The 24,851-nt window shown below is 37.4% G+C and overlaps 2 protein-coding genes and 1 non-coding gene across 3 annotated transcripts; 1 reads left to right on the top strand and 2 right to left on the bottom strand.

Moving 5' to 3' along the window:
- Positions 1 to 817: 817 nt before the first annotated feature.
- LOC25479292 (pentatricopeptide repeat-containing protein At1g30610, chloroplastic) lies at positions 818 to 7,718 on the bottom strand. The gene is made up of 9 exons (XM_013588279.3): positions 6,812 to 7,718; positions 5,585 to 5,776; positions 5,097 to 5,178; positions 4,800 to 4,991; positions 4,038 to 4,151; positions 3,363 to 3,453; positions 3,121 to 3,278; positions 1,863 to 2,294; positions 818 to 1,298 (listed from the first exon to the last, which is right to left on the bottom strand). Exons 1-9 carry the CDS (start codon positions 7,630 to 7,632, stop codon positions 891 to 893), a joined length of 2,490 nt encoding a protein of 829 aa, XP_013443733.1. The 5' UTR covers positions 7,633 to 7,718; the 3' UTR covers positions 818 to 890.
- Positions 7,719 to 10,579: 2,861 nt separating this feature from the next.
- On the bottom strand, positions 10,580 to 14,632 carry LOC112418528 (uncharacterized). The gene is made up of 4 exons (XM_024774909.2): positions 13,775 to 14,632; positions 12,817 to 13,645; positions 12,063 to 12,545; positions 10,580 to 11,955 (listed from the first exon to the last, which is right to left on the bottom strand). Exons 1-4 carry the CDS (start codon positions 14,630 to 14,632, stop codon positions 10,580 to 10,582), a joined length of 3,546 nt encoding a protein of 1,181 aa, XP_024630677.2.
- A 9,320-nt stretch (positions 14,633 to 23,952) lies between these two features.
- On the top strand, positions 23,953 to 24,059 carry LOC120580395 (small nucleolar RNA R71). Its single transcript, XR_005646118.1, has one exon. It is a non-coding gene; the product is annotated as a small nucleolar RNA R71 (small nucleolar RNA).
- The last annotated feature ends 792 nt before the right edge of the window (positions 24,060 to 24,851 follow it).

Genomic DNA, 24,851 nt, shown 5'->3' with positions numbered 1-24,851 from the left:
TGACTAACGTTGTGAAATTTCAGGGGGGTAATTGAAGTTTTGTTAATTTCAGGAGGGTAATTGATAAAACTTATAATTTCAGGGGGAAAATTGACTACTTACTCATTTTCAATTCTTGAATGTTTAATGGGTGGGACCTTAATGTCTAGAAGGCCAAGTGCATGATAAATATTTGTTTTTCCTTTTCACTATTGGGACAGAGATCATGACTGTTCAAACATATATTTAGACATGAATATAGACAAAACAACAATCATATAGATCAAATTAGGCCCCACCAAAATTTACAAAGAAATTTATACAATTAAATAGACCATGTATTAAAGTCAAAGGCAAGGGATATTGATAAGAGGCAAGAGGCAAGAAAGCATGGGTAAGAGGCAAGAAAGTGTAAAAACTAAAAGTTAGGTTTTGGAATTTTAAAACTAGCGTGAGTTAAGTCACGCAGGGGTATTTGGGGCAAGGCTGCAGGGCGCGAGTGTTTTGTGCTGGGGGAGAGCAGAATTCAAAGTATTATCCCTCCCTGCTTTTTGTGAGTGTAGTACTTGTAACACTAGCTCATTATCAAGAAAAGTGGCCTTCTCATTAAATATGAGGCGTTGATTTAAGGAAGTGTTCAGTTGAGTGATTACCTGAGTGGATTTCAGAGTCAGCTCTTTCATCTTATTATTGATCTGCTTCAGTTGAGTTGTAAGAGATGCTTGCCTTTTTTCTTCCAGGGCATTTAAGGAGGCCAGGAGAGAGGATTTATGGGACAGATTGGGGTTATATATTGGTCGGATTTCAGGGAGTACTGTACTAGTAAACTTTGATGAGATGCATTTAATAAAACGCTTTCATTACATTCTTGGATGAATTTATATTACAAAATTTAAGATACGAATGTTCACCTAGTATTGGTTTACTTCCTGTTTGCTTTCTAATGCAAATACATTGTTTGCTGAATCCATGTCAGCTGCACTGAGATCAGTGGCAAAACAAAAATCTTTGCATGATTGAATTAAACAAACAAGTGCTGGATTTGGCACACTAATATTGGAAATTATATTACTGGCTGCATTCATAAGCCTGACAACTGTATCCTTCTGAAACCGTTGAGAATTTTCTTTGAATAGATTCAACCATGACGACTTTGAAAATGGATGCAAATCTTTTGGTGTGCTATTTGTGATGCATTGGAGGGCAATAATATAATCATCCTTCTCAAGCTTTGTACAGAACCTCTCCTTGATTAGAGAAACTGGTGGAATTCGATCTGTAGCGGCCAAGTGGTTCCATGTTATCTCCAATGGCTCTTCCTGAAAACAAAGCAATGTTCCATTTGTCAATGAAATGATCTCAAATTTCCTGATAAAGTTTGACATCTATTATTTATTAATTAGTCTTCTATCAAGAAGGAGAAAGTTAAAGCTAAGATTTTATAACATCATAGTGGAACAAATTCAGGTCAAAAGTGTACTTACTATAGAAACAAGGATAATATGTCAATCATTACATACAAAAAGATGTACAACGAGACTTTGAATCAAACATGACATATGCATACTAATACAAGGGCAGCAACACAAACTATACATGTATGCAAATACGGATATTATAAGAAAGAGTAATTCGTAACATCTTCAAATGAAATATATATGTATTTTGTTTAGATTCTTATAATAATGTTTCCTGTCTAAAGTTCACCTCATTCAAGTCCATTTTTGTTTTCTTCCTCTTTATTGGCTTACTGAGCAAGCTTTAATTGATGTTTACTCTTAGTTTTTAAGTGTATTTCACAAATTAGAATGCGGTAAAGTAAGATTCTCAGCATATCATAAAGGATCATTCATAATATGGAGAAAAAAGAATAGAAAGGTCACCTTTCCAGCTCTTGAAGCCTCCAGTATCATTCGAAGATGTCGTTTTGGATTGAAGTGATAACCATGGTACAGCATCCTCTGGTAAACATGGTCAAAATAATCCCATCTTTTTTCTGCAGCACATGCATCTAACATGGTATTAAATGTGTATATATCTGGTATCACTCGCATTTTGTAATCATCATTTCTACTCAGATGATTTGTGTTTTCTAACATTTGCTCAAATAACTCTTTAGCTTCTCGAAACATCCCATGATCAACGTATGCTTTCAGCATTATGTTGTAAGTAACCAGATTCGGAGCACAAATGTCCTTCATTTTCTCAAAAATGTAAGATCCGTCTTGAATGTTTCCAGAGTCTAGACTTGCTTGCATCAAGCCAGTGTAGGTCACCACCAGTGGTTTATTTGCAACCTTACATATCTTGTCTATCTGTCAAAGGATGAGCAACACCATCAGTGATCAAGCCTTTCAGAAGGACTGCAACACTTCTCTTTGAGCTTAGAATTTATACATTCATAGAATTAACAAAAAGTAACTATGGCCCAATCAACTTATGTCAACTGAAGTTACCATCATACTCATCACAAGCCTGTGAAACACATCATACCGAGGCCATACCATTGACAATTCATGTAGTTAATAGATATTCGTTAAGGTGGAAGCACTATATGTTATTATATTACTTAGGTAGGTAGGAGTATGGTGCACTCTATCCTATGTTGTATTTCATCAATAGCTACTTGGCAACCCATTTGTTTCAATCATTGCATAGTAGTTAATAGATATTGGAGAATCACTGTGCTAACAATAGAACCTTTTCACAATTTTCCCTTATTTATATTTCTTAGGCTATGCTCAGCAAAGTGGATTCCGAAGAAATTGAAAAAGAAAGAGAAAAGAAAAAATTATCAGTGATCTCCTCCATTTCTTTCCAAATCATTTAAATTGCTTTGAAAATTTTGTGGATTCATCCATTACCTTTTCAATTGGGAATGGCCATCCAATGGAGACAATAGATAAAATTGATATAAAAAAAACTTATAGGTACACACTACATAGTTCCATGAAATGAAACTTCTATCATTCAAATTCAGAGGAAATTCTTCCAATTTTATAATACATAATCCACCTGTTAATGCACTTGTAATATTGAATGAAAACGAAATGGATATTAATATTAGCATATCTACCCCCCTTCCTTCCCTATCCTTTCAGAAAAGCAACTGAAAGAAACAACAGGAATAACAAAACACACCTGCATCAGTGCCTCGCAACTTCGTCCAGCTGCACAGAGGCATCGAGCTAGATCATAATAAAGTGAAGCAGAACCAACAATTCCACGTCTTTCCATTTCATGGACAGCCGAGACAGCCTCGTCAATTTTTCCCTCTTTCCAAAATGTATTCACGAGAACTGCACATAAAATGAGCATGTCAAGATAACAATCACATAATGTTATTAGGTGATTCACATGGATGTGAAAATAAATGAGAATACCTCTATATGTCAATGGATTAGGAATAGAAGATTTCTGAAGTTTTCTAAAAAAATCATGAACCAAGTTGTACTTGCCACATGAAAACATCACCTGTTCATGTATTACACAAATTTGTGAATTATGTGAAATTCAACATTCATTCATAGATGCAACTGCATTTGAAGTTTTCCAGTTCTTCCATGGAATCATGGTTTCCCAATTGCAATATAATTCGACTCAACCAGAAGTAGGAACCTTGTTCTAAATCTTGTAAAGATCTCAAATATAATGGGATATGCTATTTTCTTCTCTTCTTTTTTTCTTTTTCTTTTTAAAGTAAAACTTGAATTATTAGTCACTTCTCTTCCCAGTTAAGTACTAAACTTAATTACCTTCTTCAACTCCAAGTGTGAATTAATAAGTAACTCTTTTGAGTTAATTAACTATTTTAGCTGCTTATTATTTTCTCTTATTTGCTCTGTGATGTGCTGTTTCTGGAGGCATTGTTTCCTACTCTTTGTACTCGCAATTTATAATAGAATCTTAATATTTTCAAATTTAAAAATACAATAGTAAAAGTAAAATAGCCTAATTTTAATTCTCCGATTGATTAAATATTTTTTTATATATCAGGACTCATTCAAAATGTACAAATGTAAACTATAAGTCATAAAAACACTAGAGGCAACTACTACCTCCATAACTAGACCATATGTCGCGGCAGAAGGTTGTATGTTCTGCTTCTTTAACTGCTGTAAAACCCAAAATGCTCCTTCCCACTGTTTCCCCTTAACACATGCATTAAGGACCTGAAAATGCAATTAATATATAAAATACAAAATCAGACCTTAATCATGAAACTGAGCAACAACGGCAGGTATTTTTACAAGAAAAAAATAACTTATTTTCAAATAGAACCAGAAACGGAGAAGGAAAATAATTATTGAAACAATTTAGGTTATGGGGTATGGGAGAACCTGCCCACAACAGTGATAAGTTTAAAAAACACGCTGCCAAAAGACTGAGGTATACACATATAAAGTGTGCAAGCATGATGCCATTTATGCAAATTTGGATACCAAAATTCACTCAGGAAAACATTCAAGGGAAGATGATGGATCATCAAAACCTTCTTTATGGAAATCCAAAGGACATAATAAAAAAAAAAAAAAAAAAATTGTAACAAGCAGCTAATGGACGAAGAGAAACTACTTTAATATTTTAATTGATCGTAAAAACTATAATTTGAGACCAGTCAAGAATTAGCTGCATGAAAATGGATTTTCTTGTTGTTAGAGTATCTATTGTCAAACTTTAACATGCACATTCAGAAAGATGAAATACCTGACCCCAAATCCATTAATTTCAATCTAGAAGTGGCCTCCAATTGCAAAGATATGGTGTGGAAAACCTATCTCTTAAAACATTTAAAACCAAGTTCCTTTTTAACAACTTACTGCATTATAAACTACGATATCAGGTTCCAGCCTTGGGTCCCAATTCTCGAATATCCCTTTATTGAACTTCTTCTTTGGTGGAGATTGCATGATATCTATCACATCAAAGAGTTGCTTCATGTGCCCTGCTTGTCCAAGAGTAACAGCAATACTATGATAAGCTACTAAGTCAGGATATGTCGACATTTGTTGCTGAAAGAAAAGGAAAGTGTTAGTTAAGTTGTCTGCATCCGAATGTCGTGTTATTTAACATAAATTTTACTAAAAATGAGCATATCGGACTGATAGCAGCATTACCTGCATTGCATGAAATATATTCAATGCTTCCACAGGTCTCCTCAACTTCCCAAGTGCGTCAAGTGCAGCATTATATACATGCCTAATGTCAAAGAGTAACAGATTAACGGCTCTGAGAAATAAAGCAAAAAAACAGAGAAAAAGGCCATTCACTAGCCAGAAATAAAACTATGCATGTTAAATATTTTGGGAACAGGAACCTGCTACAAGATTGATAATATACATACAGAATTTTATATCAATCAATGTAGTTTTCTGCTCCAATATATGTCAAAATCAAAGTATAATACAGTTTTCAAATAAAAAATTCCATCTTTTGATCACACATGTCTAGTTTTTTCAATCTATAACTTGGCTTGGAAGATAAATATGATAGTTATGCATACTTCAATAGTAGGGTTGGTTATATATATATATATATATGCAGGTGCCTAATCACGCCATTCAGGTGTTAGTCATGCTAAGTTTACCACATGCTATGCAAGTACCTTGGCTTATGGGATTGAAAACGCTCACGTGTTTGAAGCCATTCAATGACTTGTATCACTCGCTGCCAGTTTCCTAGATTACCTAAGATTGTGATAAGCCTTCTTATGGAATAGTCATTAAATTTGAGCTTTGCACTTCTGATCATCTTAGAAAACATCCATTCAGGTAAATTGATATCCACACCATTCAACCTGTTCGAGAAAATGGTCAACAAGACAAGAAAGACACACTTTAACATGGACAACCTAATAAAAAAATAATCCTAAGATCACACATTGAGAACAGGCGAATAGCTATTGGATTGTCAACTTACCGCAAGATATCTGTAATATTTATTCAGCAACAGCAATGTCAGAAAAAACAATTCAACAAGAAGGAATGAACTTATATAATACTGGGGAAAAAAAACTATAGAGCTCAGCTTTAGTGTTAATACAATATGAAAATTATTTTGCTTCATTAATTTTGAAGAGCCCGTCTGAAAAGCTGAGTATAGTGGTCTTCCCATATGAGATACACAACTTCTTTTGCATTCTTTTTCTCCCCATTTTAATCCAGGGAAAAAGGCTATTCACAGATGGTTTGACAAATAATATTTTAATTACAAGGCTCTCGTGAATATAGTAGAAAATGGAAGGTCCACAAATAATGAACGAGTCTGTCCTCGAAAAGAAGATAGTGTGAAAAAGTGTAATCACCAACCATTCCTAAAAAAGACCACTCATTTACAGGTTTCACAAGAGTTAAATACTAGTTCCCCAGCCCGGGAATTATCGACAAACACATGACATAAATAACAGAACTTATGTAACAAGTGAACTCTAAAGATTATAAATCTAGAGATCACCAACTTATAAATCACATTTTATGTAATATAAACTACTTATTAAGTTTCTGCCGAAGCAAAGGCCTAACTTGTTCTGCCTACATCGACTCCCATAGTCCAATTAATACCGAAAACCAAACCAGTAAAGTGCAGTGTCAAGAAGCTCTTAAAAGAATAAATTTACATTAAAAAAAAAAAAAAAAACAGCCAACATGAAACGAGTACTAAGCGAAACAATCAATTTAGGCATTAAGCAACATTCATAGATTGCTTCAATTGTTCCCTGAGGCAGCATTTTTATAAAAACTAGTTCACCAAAGAAAATATAATTGTTCCCGAGTGTATTATATTGTCGAATTCAGACACCCCAAAAGCACGAAAGAATGAATAAAGTACATACTGTTTAGCTAGCTTCTGGATTCTCTCCTCCATTTCTTTATGCGAAAAGTGTGCCTTACTGATAACATTGTTAGGATCCTCAAGATTCTTGAATGCTGCTCGTTCAACCACCAAATCATCAGAATCATAACCCCTATTAAGAAAACGCTTACTGGTTCCATTCGACTTGACATTCCTCCGTCCATTTCTATTCGTCATACTCTCAATTTCACTATATCTTTTACCAGGCCCTCTATCCATAGGTTTTTTTCTATCTACAAAATTATCACCACCACCAAGGGTTTTACCACCCTTTCTGCTGTTATTTCTTTCTCTAATACTACTAACAACTTGTTGTTCTAAATCATAAGTAACTCCTCTCTCAACAACACTCCCACCTCGGCCACCGTTCAAATTCGACTTAATTATGTTATCTTTTTCTCTAATACTACTAACCTCATCAGATTTTGAGTCTAAACTACGACTCCGGCGCTTCGAACCATCAGATTTCTGCTTCCTTTCATTCCTAAACCCTTTATTCTGTTTTCCTTTGGAGGAGGATACTTCATCATCTTGAAACTCGTTATGAAGACCCTTTTTGACTAGTGTGTTGTTTCTAACAGATTCCATAGCCTTCAAATATTGATCAAATGATGGTTTAAATTCCAATTCATTATGAAGAGGCTCGTTATTTTTCATGGAAACCATAACTGGGTTAAAATTGAGGTTTCGAGAACGAGAAAGAAGTGGATAGGAAGAGGAAGAGAAAGAGAAAGAAGTGGCACCATAATGCAAAGCAGAGGCAGTGAAGTTCCCGTTGAATTCTAAGCTAATAACTACCATCTTCCGTGTTACTGCTGTTCAATTCGAGTCATCCTCTCCTCTCTAATAAACCCCAAAACGTTGGCATGGAGAATGATTTTTTTTTTTTTTTTGGGGAAAATTACATTATTTCAGCGAAGTCTATTAAAATATCACTAACTTTTGACCTGTGCGACGCACGGGTCTTATCAACTATAATAGAGACCGATGAATAATTATTAACTCTCATAAGATCATGGGTTGATCAATAAACGCAAATTAAATTATTAGAGATACAATATTACAATCAAATTTATCTTACTATATCCTTCAATAACAAAATTTTATCAAATTTTACATTTTAGTTTTGAAAAACTAATCAATTAAAGATTGTTATTTTATCATAATATATTATTGGGACATTATCTTCTCTTTTTTTTTTTTTTTTTTTAAATTATAAAGAAAAAAGATAAAAAGAATACAATATTATATTGTTGCACGGGTCAATTTTAGTTATTATTTTTATAGTTAAACATCAAAAATTGACTTGTAATAATTGTTTTAAATTTCTATTAACATGAAAAACAAAGTCACTTCAATTAATAGAAACACGGTTTAGGTTTTTTATTTTTTTTTTATTTTTAGAGAAACACGGTTTAGGGTTTTCTATATATAGCTGAGTTTTCTTGTATATTATGATAGCCGAGTTTACATGAAAATTAGGGTATTATGTTTGTAAACGTATTAAATAAGTGTACAAAAAAATACAAAATTAATATCGAAACTAAAATGTGATAAACTAAGTGCTTCAACTTCACCTCTAAAAGAAAAGAAAAAAATCAGTTCAACTTCATAATAAATGAAATTTAATTGATTGGATGTGTAACACTATAACTTGGAGAATAAGGTGAGAGCGTAAAAGAAAAAGGCAACATGATATGAATGAAATTGGTGCGATCCATTTTTTTAGTATTAAATGAGTGTATAAAATATTGTAAAAAAAAGGCATGAAATTAGTGCGATGAATTTTTCTAGTATTGTGTACAAAATATTTTCATAAAAAAAAAAGGCAAGAGGATAGCAAAAAAAAAAAGCAAAAGGATAGGAGTGAAATTGGTGCGATGCATTTTTTTAGATGGAATTTGTTAGGTTAAATTACACCTAACCTAATACAGCAAATGAGCGGAAAAAATATTAGGTTAAATGGCTGATCTAACAAAATTAATAAATAAGGATATACACCACCTGTTTTTTTTTAAGGGAAGGAAATACACCTTCTAAAATACATCTTTTAGTCTTTTTTTTAGTAGTCTAATGGCTAAACTCTCACAATTTAATTGTGAAGAAGTGGAGTGTACGGGTTTGAACCTCGACCCCTATATGTAATATCCTTACCAACTGAGCTAAGCTCATGTGGATCATCTTTTATTCTTCTAAGATCGACAAAACACAAAAGTATTGGTTAGTCCTTTGAATTTTTTAAGTTTTAAAAAGATTCTTATTATCTTTTTAAAGACCAGTTTAAAATTTAAAAACTTAAAAAACTTCAACTATGTGCATTAAATTAAAAATTTAAGTATCTATTTGAAACTTGAAGATACTTAAAAGGACTTATTTAAAACTTAAACAACTAACCTGATATTTTTGTCTAATTTAAAGAACAAAAGGACAAAAAGATGTATTTTGCCTATCTTTTGTTTATTTTAGAGTTAAATATGTTTTTGGTCTTTATAAATATATCAAATTTTTCGTTTTAATACCTCTAAAATTTTCCTTTGACAAAACATGAGCAGAAATTGTGCAGTCTCTATAAAATTTTCAGTCACCACTTTTGGTCCTTATTTTTAAGCCAACTCATGTAATTTTTTAAAATTGTGCAAAAATGTATATTATATTGTAAAAAAATTCTCTCAAAAGATATTAGAATTTTTTTTAACAAAACATGATTAATTGTTTTATTGTTAAGTGTTTAAGTGTTAAATCTTATATTTTAAATGTTTGTCTTAAGTTATTAAGTGATACAATTTTTTTTTTATTGTTAAGTGGTTAAATGTTAAGTGTTCATATGTTTAAGTCAATAATTTATTAAGTAGTCATTAAATTATTAAGTGGTTAATTGATATTTTTTAATTTATTTGTTTCTCAAATTTGGTAGAGAAGAAATTTTGAACCATAAATTATGGGAGAAAGGTGAGAGAGCTTTCAAACCCGGAAGAGAATTTTTATTGGTTTTGGGAACTTGTGAGGGCGTCTGGATTATGTGATATCTTATACACGGGGTATAAGAGTGTGGCGCATGAGATGATACTTGCTTTGTACGTGAGGTGGCACACAGAGACTAGTAGTTTCAATCTACCAGTGGGAAATATGACCATCACCTTGGACGATGTGTCTAATCTTATCCACATTCCCATTGAAGGGCGCATGCTGTAACACCCCGTTTTCCCAACATAAAAATTTCATACAATAATCAGAGTAACACATCATGAAACGGGATATCACATTCTTAAAAATCTTAAAACATAGATAAATAATAATTTATCCTTCATCAACAAAATAGCAGCGGAATTAAATTCAATCATCATAAAAGTCTTGGCACGCAGGCCTCATCAAAACATCTCATAAAATTCAGTCAGACATCTTAATCATAAATATCATAATCAATACGTAAAGAAATGGAAAATAGCCACAAAAGATCACATCCTATTACGTATCAGAGCAACCTAAGGACTCAGTGAGGAACACGTCACTCACGACAGCAACACGGCACACTAAGCTTTTTTTTTATAAGGCCAAGAGAAAGGTGAGGCATCCCGGAGAGACTGAAGCATCCCAACTAGGTTGGCACCCAACAGCCCCCCCTCCTATGCCGCCTTTCCAATACGTAAATTTTATTAAAAAAGGGAAAAAATTTACAAAGAGGGTGGACTAGGTCAATACCCTCGAAAGAAAATAAATATATACAGAAAAATAAAAGCAACAAAAAATTCTAAGGAAATCTGAAATTTGGTAGCCCATGTCGGTCCCTAGTAAAATCCGGCCCCAAAGATGGAGGCAGCAAGGTGAACCACGTGGTCCCGAGGACATCATGTCCCAAAGCGGCGAGGCCATCCGCGCTAATATTGCCTTCTCGGAAGATGTGGGAGCAAATAATAAAGAGACCCTTGTGAGTACAATTATGCCAACGGTTGCGAAGACCAACCGGAATAAGAGATGGTTGATGGAAAGCTTGTACCGCACTAGAAGAATCACTTTCAAGCCATAAACGAGTCCAGCTGTTTGAACTTGCATATTCCATAGCCAAAATGAGGCCCATGATTTCTGCTTGGAAGACATAAACTATGCCAAGATTGCTTGTGAAACCACCAAGAAAAGTTCCGCGAGAGTCACGGAAGACACCACCACAAGCAGCCATTAAATTTCGAACCGACCCATCTGTGTTGGCCTTGACCCAAGGGCTGGTAGGGGGCTGCCACACAACCGGAATGATGTCCCGTACCCGGCTGTGCAAGGGGGAAACAAACAGATTTTCCAAAATAACCTTGTCGGACAGTAAACAATATCCTTTAGAGCTGCCTCCCGACATGGCAATCATTGTTGTGATCTTCTCCATAGTTGCATGAAAAGAAATAGAACTTGCATTGAAACGGACAACATTGCGAGCAAGCCAGATAGCGTGCACCGAGTGAACAATGGCAGCGACTAACACGTCACGCAGCTGAGAACTGCAGCGCTGCGGTAGAAAAGACAACAACGAGGATGGCGATGCAAGAGGGATGGAACGCTGAAGCTTTATGCCGAGCCAATGCCATATAGTTTTGGAGAAAGCACATTCAAGAAATAAGTGAGTAGATGATTCCGCCTGGTTATAGCATAAGGGACACATGGAAACCAAGGTGCAGCCCCTCAATTGTAAATTTTCATCGGTTGGAAGCTTGGATAACATAAAATGCCAAAATATAAAAGAGTGGGATGGAGGGATGCAGGGACGCCAGATATCAGTAGCCCAATCTAGATTTGGTGGAGCCGGATTAAGAAATTGGAAAGCAAGCTTAGAAGATAACTCACCGTCATGGGAATGAAGCCAAACACACTTATCTGGCAAAGGGGAGACCAGAAGAGTGACTTGAAGAATTTGGGCAGCCACTAACGGGAAGTCAAGAATAATTCGAGGAATGTTCCACTTACCATCATTGATAATGAATGCAAGAGTAGCCTTCAAACTAGGAAATAGGTGCGGCGACAAAGCAAGTATAGTGACAAGAGGACTCCCCATCCAATTATCAAACCATAACTGGATATTATCTCCATTGCCAACAATCCACCGTGTATTTGCACTCACTGTAGAGAATTTATCTTTCACACCTAGCCAAATAGAGGATTTGTAATAGCGACTTCGAGGCATCCATAAGAAAGGAAGCGCTGCTGGATTAATTTGGAGCAATCAGAATTTTGTGTAAAGAGCTTCCAACTTAGATGAAGAAGTAAAGCATCATTGATGGCTCGAGTGGGTTTAAGATCAAGACCACTGGCATCCCAAGGACGGCACACTTGAGACCAAGAAACTGTACATGTTTTGCGAGTGTTGATGTCCCCACTCCACACAAAATTTTTAATCCACCTATCGAGCATTTTCAATAAGCGGACTGGCCACCGATAAATATGGAATGAATAAACAAGCATACCATGTATAATTGACTTTACTAGTTGGATTCTACCCATGATAGATAAAAGGGCACCTTTCCAAGTAGCAAGCTTGACCTTAATCCTGTCAACAATATGTTGGAAGTATATGCATTTCAGCTTTCCTTGGAAGATAGGATAGCCTAGGTATTGGAAAGGAATAACACCTATAGAGAACCCTGAAAGATGAGCAAGCATATTTCTCCTTGCAATTGTCATAGCACCAGTAAATAATTTGCTTTTATCAAAGTTAACTATCTGACCAGACACCTCTGCATATTCATGAAAAACACGTAGTAGACACCGAATATTTTTCCGAGAACTCACACAACAAATAAAAACATCATCCTCATAAAGGATGTGGGTTGGAAGAGAAACACCCCGGCAGTAAGACATGGGCTGAAGCATAGTAGAGTTCCTTTCCAATTCAAGAGCCCTACTTAGAACCTCCTCCGCAAGACAAAAAAGGAGGGGGGATAAGGGGTCCCCCTGACGGACACCTCTGCTGCACGAAAAAAATCCCACGGCATTACCATTTATTACTGAAACCAAACTGATGCAGAACCACAATCAAAAACTCCCAATCCAACGTGTCAAAAGCTTTGCGGATATCCACCTTGATTGCAATGTTTCCACAAAATTGCTTCTTCGGTAACGAGTTAATAATTTCCGAAGCAATAATAACACAGTCAGCAATATTACAGTCACGGACAAAGCCTCTTTGAGGAGGTGAGATGATGCGCATACATATAAGAGCTAGGCAGTCAGCTAGGATTTTTGTGATTATTTTGAATTGAAAATTGGCCAAAGCAATGGGTCGAAAATCCGCCATAGAAGTAGCCCCAGGGATTTTCGGAATAAGAACCAAAATATTTGAATTTAAAGTCGGAATAATAACTCCAGTGCAAAAAAAATCTTGAACTGAGCTCACCACGTCTGCAGCCACGATGTCCCAAAAGTACTGATAAAAATGTCCCCAAAAACCATCAGGACCCGGGGCGCCATCTGCATTCAGATCAAACACCGCCTTTTTAATTTCATCAACTAAAGGCATAACCGTTAACATAATATTATCCTCAATAGTAACCAACGACGGAATGGTTTTCGCTATCAAATCATTTGTTCCACAGTCATTTTGAGTGCCAAAAATACCACGGAAATAACCGACTACATGATTCTCCATTTCCCTCTGATCTGTAATGCACATATCCCCATTTAAAAGAAAAGAAATTGGCTTCGCTGCCGCTTTAATATGAGATATACGATGGAAATAAGCAGTGTTACGGTCACCATGAATAAAACTTTGATTTCTCGCTTTCTCACGCCAAAACTGATCCTGACAATTCATTGCTCTAGTTAAACTCATCTGAGCCTGTAATTCTAACAAATGTAAATCAGCATTAATACCTGTGGTGTCAATAAGATTCTGAACTTGCAGCACCTCATCAGAAGCGAGTTGAACCTGTCTATGAACATTTCCAAAAACCGAACGATTCTAAACCTTGAAAGCATCCTTGACACGAAGCAACTTTGTGTGAAGTCTGTGCATACCACAACCAACAACCTCCTTATTCCATATGTTCAGAAGTAGCGGTCGACATTCTTCATGCGTGGTCCAAGTTTTGAAAAATTTGAAGGACGCTGTTTTCCGAATTAAAGAGAAATCTGAATGTAACAACAACGGATGATGATCAGATTGAGATCGCACAAGAGCCGTGCAAGAGGTAATGCCCCAAAAATCAGTCCAGGCTTCATTACAAATAGCACGATCGAGACGGAGGAAAACGGAATCGGAGTCTAGTCTACCATTGTACCAAGTAAATTGCACTCCGTTAGTATTTAAGTGCAACAACAAATTAGCATTCGTCCAAGATATGAAGTCATTGCAAGATAGCGAAGGTGGTAAACGGCGACCCCTTTTTTCGTGAGCACCTAGAACTGCATTGAAATCACCCAAGAAAAACCACGGACCCATGTATGAATTTTGAAGCCTAGTCAAATCTGCCCAAAGATGTCTCCTTAGAAGGTAAGAAGTGCTAGCATAAATTCCAGCAATAAATAAGCTAGTGCCTCTGCAAATATACTCCAGAACCAGACACTGAGATGAGACAAAAATTACATTATAAACATGGTCCGAACCCCACACAGCCCAAAGGTTTGGGATGAGAGGATCCCTGTTATTCAAACAATAATTAGAAACATGAACATTCCTCCAAAACCAATTCGGAACAAAATCATACTCCACCATAGGTTCTGCAATAAAAACCAGGGATGGATTATGCAACCTACACATATCAGCAAACGCAAGACGGGAATCATTGTTACCGATCCCTCTTATATTCCAAAATATGATATTCATTTAAATGGTGGGGGTGGACCCCTAGAGCGGGTTTTAGGTGGAACCGTCGGAATATTTAATTTTTTCTTCTTCTGTGACTTTGAAACAACATCAATAAAAGGTGCCTCTTCATTCAGTGCAGCTTTTGACAACCAGTCCTGCATAAAATTCAAGTCAGCTTGCACCACCGGATGCAGTGGCATCCCCTCCGGCGCCGCAAGGGTATTGATATCCAATGTAGTATCACGGACAGGCGACAAAACATGGATAGTATGCTCTTCCTCAGTTATGTCAATAGGATCAGAAACATCCACAAGTGGCCTACTATTAGAAGTGTCATAGACAATTACCGGAATTTCCTCTGCGTTTGCGTGAGCAACCTCTGCAAGTTCATGCGTTTCTGCTGCCCCTTGTGACGCTGCCTGCTCTGTGCCGTCAAAGGTAATTTGGAGAGGGATATTAGCAACATTGTGGTCAATCACGTCTAGATCTTGTTGCTCGGATTGGACATCCATATTCGCGGCTGCTGCACTTGCTGCCAATTCAGTTGGTTGCATAGTTATCTCGTCAGCTTCCTTATGTAATGTTGCTGTTTTTGTTTCTTTTTCAAATGTCGGATTATCTATAAGTTGAACAGGAATAAAAGCAGCCATAGATGATTGTGGAATTGCTTCAGCCGTACCATCATGAATCTTAGCTCCAAATGCAGCGGATGAGCCAATACCCGACGGGTTGTCTTGTGTTGGGATCCAAACTAGCTTCGAAACCGGGACTTGCTTCTTCCCTTGTGCTATCCTTTCCTTAGACACAGGTGCTTCCTACCGGGGATACAACCTTCTACAGGCAGACACATCATGCCCGATGCCTTGACAATGAGTGCAAAAGGCCGGTAACCGTTCATATGCTACTTCCAACGTAAACGCAAACCCTTCCCTTTCAACCACAATTTCATGAAAAAGTTTGCGAGATAAATCCATATCCACCAAAATGCGAGCGTAATGACCAAACAAGCGTTTAGTCGTTGCATTGTCAATCAGGAGAGGAGTGCCCACCGCACTTGCAATCTCCCGAAGCGTCTGCTCCATCCAATACTCCTGAGGCAACTCAAGAAGGCGAATCCACACTTGAGCGTGTGTGTTGCGCTGAGTGTGCATATTAAAGTCCTTCGACCACTCAAAGAGCCGAAGCAGCCCCGGTTTCAGATTCATTGTTCCTGCAGCCCAGACCGTGCGCATGTCAGTTTCATTAGAGAAGAAGAAGTCATAAAATCCCCTCCCTAGGGAGAGCATGCGCCAAGCCCCTCCTATCTTCCAAAGCTTCTGCAATTTTATCTCCATATCCTTTGTCGTATACGGTTTGTCACCTTTATTTAGTACAAGCCGTCCCCGCAAATTGGTTTTGCAGAAATTCCTACCACGTTCATAAAAGTCCTGTGTGATCTTGATACCAAGTGTTTCACCCCGGATATATGGTATTGGCGGGTTTTCAGTTGAAACCGCCTTGGATGTGCCAGTAAGCGCCTGTGCAAAAGAGACCGGTGAGGGTGCCGTATGAACAGTCGTGGAAACCCTCCCAGTAACTGGAATTGGTGCAGGAACCATCAGCTCAGCCTTCCAGTCAAACATGGCAGCTGAAAGCACCCTTATCAAACTAGGTTAGAGAAGAGTGGAGTGATCAAATTCGGAAGGTTCAAAGTTATGGAGAAAACGTGATTCAGTCTTTGTAACACCCGAGAGCATTAGCGCGACTGCATTTCCCCAAAGTTAGCGATCCTAACAGACAGACCAGAGAGAAATTGGTGGTGAGAGGTGGTCGGAGCTAGGCAAGTCGCCAAAGCAACATTTCCAAGCAGAAGGGGTGAGATTTCACAAAACAATAATATTAATCGATATAATTCAACAATCGTAATTAACAACATAAATCTTCAACATAAACATCTTAAACATTATAGCATCATAGATAATAATGTATCAAGTAATCACTTCATTTAAACATCACAAACCTCATAGCATCTTAACATCTTTCATTATTGACTCGACTATGCGACAGTGCAACTTAGACATCTTATATGCATGTGGTACCAATACAGGGCATGAGCCCCCGTCGTTGTTGAGTATTAATATACTTCCAGGGCATAAGCCTGATGAGATAAAACCGCAAGTGCACGGTCTTACCGAAGTAGTATGAAAAGAGTATCGTTCCGACAGGGAGTAGTTCAATTTAATTAACCTTTAGAGATGATTAGAAGAGAAGAGAATTGTAAGTTGGGGGTTTTCAAACGGTTGAAAATTAATATAATAAAAGGAGCCTTGAGATCATTGGTTTCATCTAAATAACAAGTCCTTCTCAAACCAAAACTATAAGCTTATAATGTTATGTTAGACCTAATTTTTCAAATAGTTTCTCTTATGTTCCTCTAGCAACCAAGCCTATTTCTCTGACTTGATTACTATTAGATTTTGGTTCCTCTAACAACCATGCCTATTTCGCTGACTTGATTGTTATTAGTTCCCTTGAAGATCGAAACTATATGTCTCAAAGATTGGAAAGCCTATTTCGCTGACTTTGCAATCCTTGTCTAAATTCACTTGTTCGAATATCAAAGCTCCACTTTCGTTTTATGAATTGATATTTGGAATAATGGATAAACAATTATCAAACCCTCCACTTTCATTTCCACAGTTTGATAATGGTTGATCCATGTTAAAGCGGTGAATTTAGATAAGAAATTAGGGTTACATAAGATTAAGGCTTAGAGCTTGGCTTGATTAGGATTATGTCATTTAGACTTATCCAACAATCCCAAGACAAGGAGAAGTCTACTCACTCATGTTCATCGTAGACATGGGGGAGAAGAGAGAAAACATAAAAGTAAATGACAAGAAAATAAAGGAAAAGTAAAGAACTTTAATTAGAAAAGCAATTGTCACTTATTGAACTCCAAGTAAAGATGAATATTTGTGATGGATGGCTACTCTATTTATAGCATTTGTTCGACTTAAAATCTAAGCTATTACAATCGGGCTAAAAATAGAGTAGCTTAAAATCTAAGCAAAAGCAGCAAAAGTGACTCTGGAGGGTGGCACGGCCGTGCCAAAGCTAGCACGGGCCGTGCCAAGCTTCTGACTTGGGGGAGACATATTTTTGTCTCTCAATCTTCATATTTTTGCATCCAATCGGCTCCAAGTCCCTTTCTTTTGCTCCAAGACTCAATCCATCCAATATTCATTCCTGAAATAAAATAAAATGCAATTGAAAGTAAACTATCCTAAAAAGGAAATAATACTAATATAAAATAAAATAAAATCTAAATAAAACTAGACTAAAAAGCATATTAAAATAGTCAATAAATGACTCATCAAACTCCCCCACACTTGAATCTTTGCTTGTCCTCAAGCAAAAGGCATAAACGTAGTAGCACAAACAATTTTATCAAATGACAATTCGATTAAAGCACATGTCTCCTCAAGGGCTTAAATCCCAAATGTACACTAATCACAAACTCAAGCATTTCTTGTAATTTTTATTCAACCCAACGATAAAGTTTTAAGTGAGTGTGTGTGTGAAGTCCAACCCTTTTCTTGCTCCTGTATAAGATAGGCATTATGAGGAAACATGGTCTAATCCTAGCACTAAACCAACCAAGAAAGATTCCTTCTATAATTCGTATAAGAAAGATGGGAGTATTTGAGAATTTTTGTTCTTTGCCATTTGCACATTTAAGTTCTTTATTTAAGGAACAACATCTTCACATAGGAAGTCGGAGGGCCTACCCCATTCCCCAATCTAGATTCAATGGTGCCCCTTAAAACATCATCTTCACGTAGGAAGTCGGAGGGCCTACCCCCTTCCCCAATCTAGATTCAATGATGCTTTTCAAAGTTTTCCTCAAGATAACAATCATATTCACGTAGGAAGTCGGAGGGCCTACCTCCTTCCCCAATCTAGATTCAATGATGAGATCTTGGAATTTATTTGGCTTTTTATGAACTCCCCTATACTAACTTATACTACTGGCACTTTGAGAATCTTTAAAGGTTAATGCACCACTAAGATTAAAACGCGTTTCCTTAAAATACCTAGTCATACATTTACTCAAGGGAAGCAACTTTGTGTTTTTCTCATTGGAGAATTTTATTCACTTTAAAGTAAGATGTGGGTATATCAAGAAGACTTAAAACACAAGAGTTTGCTTTCATGTACAAGAATCAACCAAATAAGAGGAGACAATGAAAATTTTGTGTCATGATATTTTCAATAAAAATTAGCTACTTAACCATGCCTTTTACAATAAAACTATACAAAAGAATAAAGTTCAAGGGAGTTTGGAAACGCTACGACTAAAGACACTTTATTAGGCTCCCCCCACACTTAGGAGAAGCATTGTCCTCAATGATTTAAGATAGTAGAAACGAAAGAAACAAGGAAAAAGTGAGAAAGGATGCGGAAAGCTCACAATTTGCCGAAATTTTGAACCCCGGAGGCCTTCAGGTTGGCACGGCCGTGCCAACTGTAGCACGGGCCGTGCCATCATTCTGCCAATTTTTATGGAGGTGGTGTTGTGATTCCTTGCACGGCCGTGCCAAATCAAGCACGGGCCGTGCCACCTTTCTGGTTCTTGTAACTTTGATTTTTCTTGCGTTTCCTAATCAATCTCGGACATTTACCTACAAAACAAAGAAAAAAATAACAGAAAACAAAGAAAGCATTTAAATTAGTGGGTTGCCTCCCACGAAGCGCTCTTTTATCGTCACTAGCTTGACAAAAATAAGGATAAGAATCCTTAAGGTGGGTCACTAAGAGTGAAATCAGCCACTACTTCATTTACTTCTCCGGTATTGTAGATTTTAAGCCTTTGCCCATTAACCGTGAAGGATCCTGTTTCTTCAGAAAATATTTCAATCGCCCCATAAGGGTAGAACGTGCGAACTTGAAAAGGACTGGACCATCGTGACCTTAGTTTACCGGGAAAGAGCTTTAGCCTAGAATTAAAGAGCAGCACAAGGTCACCGCTTTTGAAGTGCTTCTTGACGATTTTCTTGTCATGCCAATTCTTAGTTCTTTCCTTATAAATGCGGGCATTCTCATAGGCATCTATCCTAAGTTATTCTAGCTCGCTTAATTGAAGCTTTCTTTTTTCACCGGCTAAATTGGGGTCTAAGTTGAGGTTTCGAATTGCCCAATAGGCCTTATGCTCGAGCTCAACGGGAAGGTGACAAGATTTCCCATAGACAAGTTTAAAAGGGGTCATTCCAATGGGAGTTTTATAAGCCGTTCGATAGGCCCAAAGGGCATCGTCAAGCTTACTTGACCAATCTGTCCTAGAGGTTGAAACAGTTTTTTCAAGGATAGCTTTGATTTGTCTATTTGAGACCTCCACTTGTCCGCTAGTTTGGGGGTGATAGGGTGTTGCAATTTTGTGCCTCACTCCAAGTTTTTGCAAAAGTTTTTCAAAATTTCTTGAAATGAAGTGAGACCCTCCATCGCTTATCACAACCCTTGGCACTCCGAACCTGGGAAAGATGACTTTTTTAAACAATTTTATAACAACTTGTGCATCATTGGTGGGGGAAGCGATGACCTCAACCCATTTGGACACGTAGTCAACCGCTACTAATATGTATTGATTCCCAAAAGAGGGGGGAAATGGTCCCATAAAGTCAATACCCCAAACATAAAAAATTTCGACTTCAAGTATGTTGTTCAAAGGCATTTCGTTTCTTTTAGTAATACTATCGGTGCGTTGACATTTGTCACATTTAGAAATAAAGAGATGCACATCTTTGAAAAGTGATGGCCACCAGAAGCCATAATGGAGAATTTTGAAAGAAGTCTTTTGTGTACTGGCGTGGCCACCATAGGAAGAGGAGTGGCAATGAGTTAGAATACTACTTACCTCGTTTTCAGGAATGCATCTCCCGAAAATCCCATCTGAGCCTCTTCGAAAGAGGTAGGGCTCATCCCAATGGTAGTGCTTGAGATCATTGAAGAACTTTTTCTTTTGTTGGTAGCTCAACTCAAGCGGTAGCACTCCTACTGCAAGGAAGTTAACAAAATCTGCATACCAAGGTGCGTCAGTTTGTGCCAACAAAAAGAGTTGGTCATCCGGGAAGGAATCATCCAAGGGCAACTCATCCTCATTGGTCTCCCGAAGTCGGGACAAATGGTCAGCGACAACATTATCGACCCCCTTTTTATCTTTTATTTCAAGGTCAAATTTTTGGAGGAGCAACATCCATCGGATCAACCTCGGTTTGGCATCTTTTTTGCTTAACAAATATTTTATGGCCGAGTGGTCTGTGTAAACAATGATTTTTGATCCCACCAAGTATTGCCGAAATTTATCAATGGCGTAGACAACTGCTAGCAACTCTTTTTCTGTTGTGGCATAATTTACCTGTGCCCCATCTAGGGTCTTACTGGCGTAGTATATGGCATGCATCTTTTTTTCTTTTCTTTGACCTAATACCGCCCCAACTGCATAGTCGCTTGCGTCACACATTATTTCAAAAGGCAAGCTCCAATCTGGTGGTTGTATGATTGGGGCAGTGATTAGTGCCTCTTTCAACCTGCAAAATGCCTGCAAACAAGCGTCATCAAAGACAAAGTCTGCATCCTTAAGGAGCAGACTCGTTAGTGGTTTAGTGATTGATGAAAAATCTTTAATGAAACGGCGGTAGAACCCTGCATGTCCTAGGAAACTCGTAATCTCTTTGACTGAGGTGGGAGGTAGCATTTTTTCAATAATTTCGATTTTTGCTTTGTCTACCTCTATACCTCTGTCGGAGACCAAGTGTCCTAGGACAATTCCTTCTCTTACCATGAAGTGACATTTCTCCCAATTTAAGACTAGGTTCACCTGTTCACATCTTTCCAAAACTTTTTCAAGGTTAGTCAAACAATCATCAAAACTAGATCCATGCACAGAAAAATCATCCATAAAGACTTCCATTATCTTTTCAACAAAGTCAGAAAAAATGGACATCATGCATCTTTGAAAAGTAGCAGGGGCATTACAAAGACCAAAAGGCATCCTTCTATATGCAAATGTCCCAAAGGGGCATGTAAAAGTTGTCTTCTCTTGGTCATTAGGGTGAATGGGTATTTGGAAAAATCCAGAATAACCATCTAAGTAGCAAAAATGTGAATGCTTAGCTAACCTTTCCAACATTTGATCTATAAAGGGGAGGGGGAAGTGATCTTTACGGGTTGCTTTATTTAACTTCCTATAATCAATACACATTCTCCAACCGGTGACGGTCCTAGTGGCAATGGATTCATTTTTATCATTTTTAATAACTATGAGACCACCTTTTTTAGGTACAACTTGCACGGGGCTAACCCATTTGGAATCAGAAATTGGATAAATAACACCTGCATCTAGGAGTTTTAAAACTTCTTTTTTCACAACTTCTTTCATATTAGGATTTAGCCTTCTTTGATGTTCAATGGAGGGTTTATAGTCTTCTTCAAGAAGTATCCTATGCATGCATAATGAAGGATTTATTCCCTTAATGTCGTCAATGGTGTACCCTATAGCTTTAGGATACTTCTTGAGGACATAAAGTAGCTTTTCAGTTTCTACTTCATCGAGGCTTGCATTTACAATAACAGGGTAGGTAGAGTTAGGGCCTAAGAATTCATACCTTAGATTTGAGGGAAGTGGTTTAAGCTCTACTTTTGGTGCTTCCTTGGGTAGAAATGTTGGTTCTTCTTTTACTAACTCCTCCACACTTAGACCTTCCATCGGAGGAGCTCTATTCAACAGTTCTTCATAAGCTTTTGCTTCCCCTTCCAGCTTTGTACCTGCATTGTTTACCAAGCATACTTCCAAACCATCATGTGTAGTTGATGCTAAAGAGCACTCTTTCATGCAATGGTCGATTATATCTATCATGCAACAAGAGTCCTTAATGGAAGGACTTTTCATTAGTTTAGCAAGTTCAAATTCAACAGTCTCTTTACCGACATTAAAAGCAAGCTTACCCTTTTTTACATCAATGATGGCTCCTGTAGTAGCAAGAAAAGGTCTTCCTAAAAGAATTGGTACTTGGTTGTCTTCCTCCATCTCCATTACAACAAAATCAGCGGGGATGTATACCTCTCCTACCTTAACGGGGACATCTTCTATGATTCCAGCTGGATACTTAACAGAACAGTCTGCTAGTTGTAGGGTCATCCTTGTCGATTTAAGTTCCCCTATTCCTAACCTCTCATAAAGGGATAAAGGCATTAGGCTGACACTGGCTCCTAGATCACACATAGCTTTCTTCACTACTTCAGACCCTATGACACAAGGTATGGAAAAACTGCCTGGGTCTTTAAGCTTTGGTGGCAATTTATTTTGGATGATGGCACTACATTCTTCCGTAAGGTTAACCGTCTCACCTTCCTCAATTTTTCTCTTTTTAGAAAGGATTTCTTTCAAAAATTTAGCATAGGTGGGCATTTGGGTTAAGACTTCGGTGAAAGGCACGTCAATATATATTTTGTTCATCATTTCTATGAACTTTTTGAATTGCTGATCTAGCTTAGATTTAGCAAACCTTTGTGGGAAGGGAATTTTTGGCTTAAAGGGAGGTGGTGTGTTTTCCTCAACTCGTGGTTCTTCTCTTTCTGTCCTGGTTTCCCTAGATGGTGGTTCGCAGATCTCTTTCTCACTGTCATTGGTTTTGGTTCTCCTTATGGGGTCTTCGAGTGGCTTACCACTTCTAAGTGTAACAGCATTCATTTTGTTGGGGTGGTCAACCTTATGAACTACTTGGGAGAGCTGAGTTTCAGAAGTTTTGTTGTGAGAGGAGATGGAGTCTATCTTTGTTGTGAGAGTAGCAAGAGAGTTGTTCAAAAGTCTAGTTTGGTCCTTGAGCTCTTGGAGCTGTTCGGATTGTTTAAGAAAATAGTTTTCCATTAAAAGTTCAATGTGAGATTTTTGAACAACTCTTTGGCCATTCTGAACAAAGTTTAATTGCTCAACACTACATAGTTTGCAATCGATGCTAGAATGACTAGATAGGCCACATGCTTCACATGGAGGTGAAAAGGTAGGTGTGATAACACAAGTACTCACGCGATCAAGTCTTTGAGATAATGCATTCACCTTGGTAGATAGATAGTCAATGGAAGAGGTTTCGTCCATACCTGCCTCTTTTTTAGAGGGTGAAGGATTGATGATTGCTTTCTCTTCTGTCCATTGAAAAAGGTTTAGAGCCATGTCCTCAATCAACGCATAAGCTGTCGTGAAATCTTTGTTCATTAGGGCACCACCTGCAGCTGCATCAACAGTCAATTTAGTGCTAGATGTTAGACCATTATAAAAGGTGTGGATGATTAACCATTTCTCTAGACCGTGATGGGGATAACGTCTAAGTATTTCTTTAAAACGCTCCCACACATCGAAAAGAGATTCTCCGTTTTTTTGAGTAAATTGGTAAAGCTTTCCCCTAAGTTGGGCGGTTTTTGATGGGGGAAAGAAACGGCAAAGGAATTCTCGCCTCAGTTGGTCCCATGAGGTGATGGAACCGGGCTTTAAAGAGTTGAACCAATTGCTGGCCCTATCTTTTAGAGAAAAAGGAAAGAGATGTAGCCTAACGGTTTCTTGGTCGTCTTTGCAAGTTACACTAAGTCTCCAAAAGGTTGAGATATGTAAATTTGGATCTTCAAAAGGTGATCCAGAGAATTGGTTTTGTTGCACCAGAATTAGTAATGCAGGTTTTGTTTTGAAGTTGCTACCTTGAACCGTTGGGTAAACTATAATAGTGCATGGCTCATCCGAAGAAGGGATCGAATACTCCTTAAGAGTGCGTTCCTCAGCCATGTTATCTATTATCTTTATGCTACCCAAGAAGTCAGGTATAGGAAGAGAGAAGAGGGGGAGAGAAAAGAGTTCTAATCACAAAGAAAGAGTTAATCAAATTAGTTTACTCCCCGGCAGCGGCGCCAAAAACTTGATGAGATAAAACCGCAAGTGCACGGTCTTACCGAAGTAGTATGAAAAGAGTATCGTTCCGACAGGGAGTAGTTCAATTTAATTAACCTTTAGAGATGATTAGAAGAGAAGAGAATAGTAAGTTGGGGGTTTTCAAACGGTTGAAAATTAATATAATAAAAGGAGCCTTGGGATCATTGGTTTCATCTAAATAACAAGTCCTTCTCAAACCAAAACTATAAGCTTATAATGTTATGTTATACCTAATTTCTCAAGACAGTTTTTCTTATGTTCCTCTAGCAACCAAGCCTATTT

The sequence above is a fragment of the Medicago truncatula genome, chromosome 4, assembly GCF_003473485.1.
Source record: "Medicago truncatula cultivar Jemalong A17 chromosome 4, MtrunA17r5.0-ANR, whole genome shotgun sequence".
Taxonomy (NCBI): Eukaryota; Viridiplantae; Streptophyta; class Magnoliopsida; order Fabales; family Fabaceae; genus Medicago; species Medicago truncatula.
The sequence above is the reverse complement of the archived record's forward strand: the minus strand, read 5'-3'. Positions and strand labels throughout refer to the sequence as shown.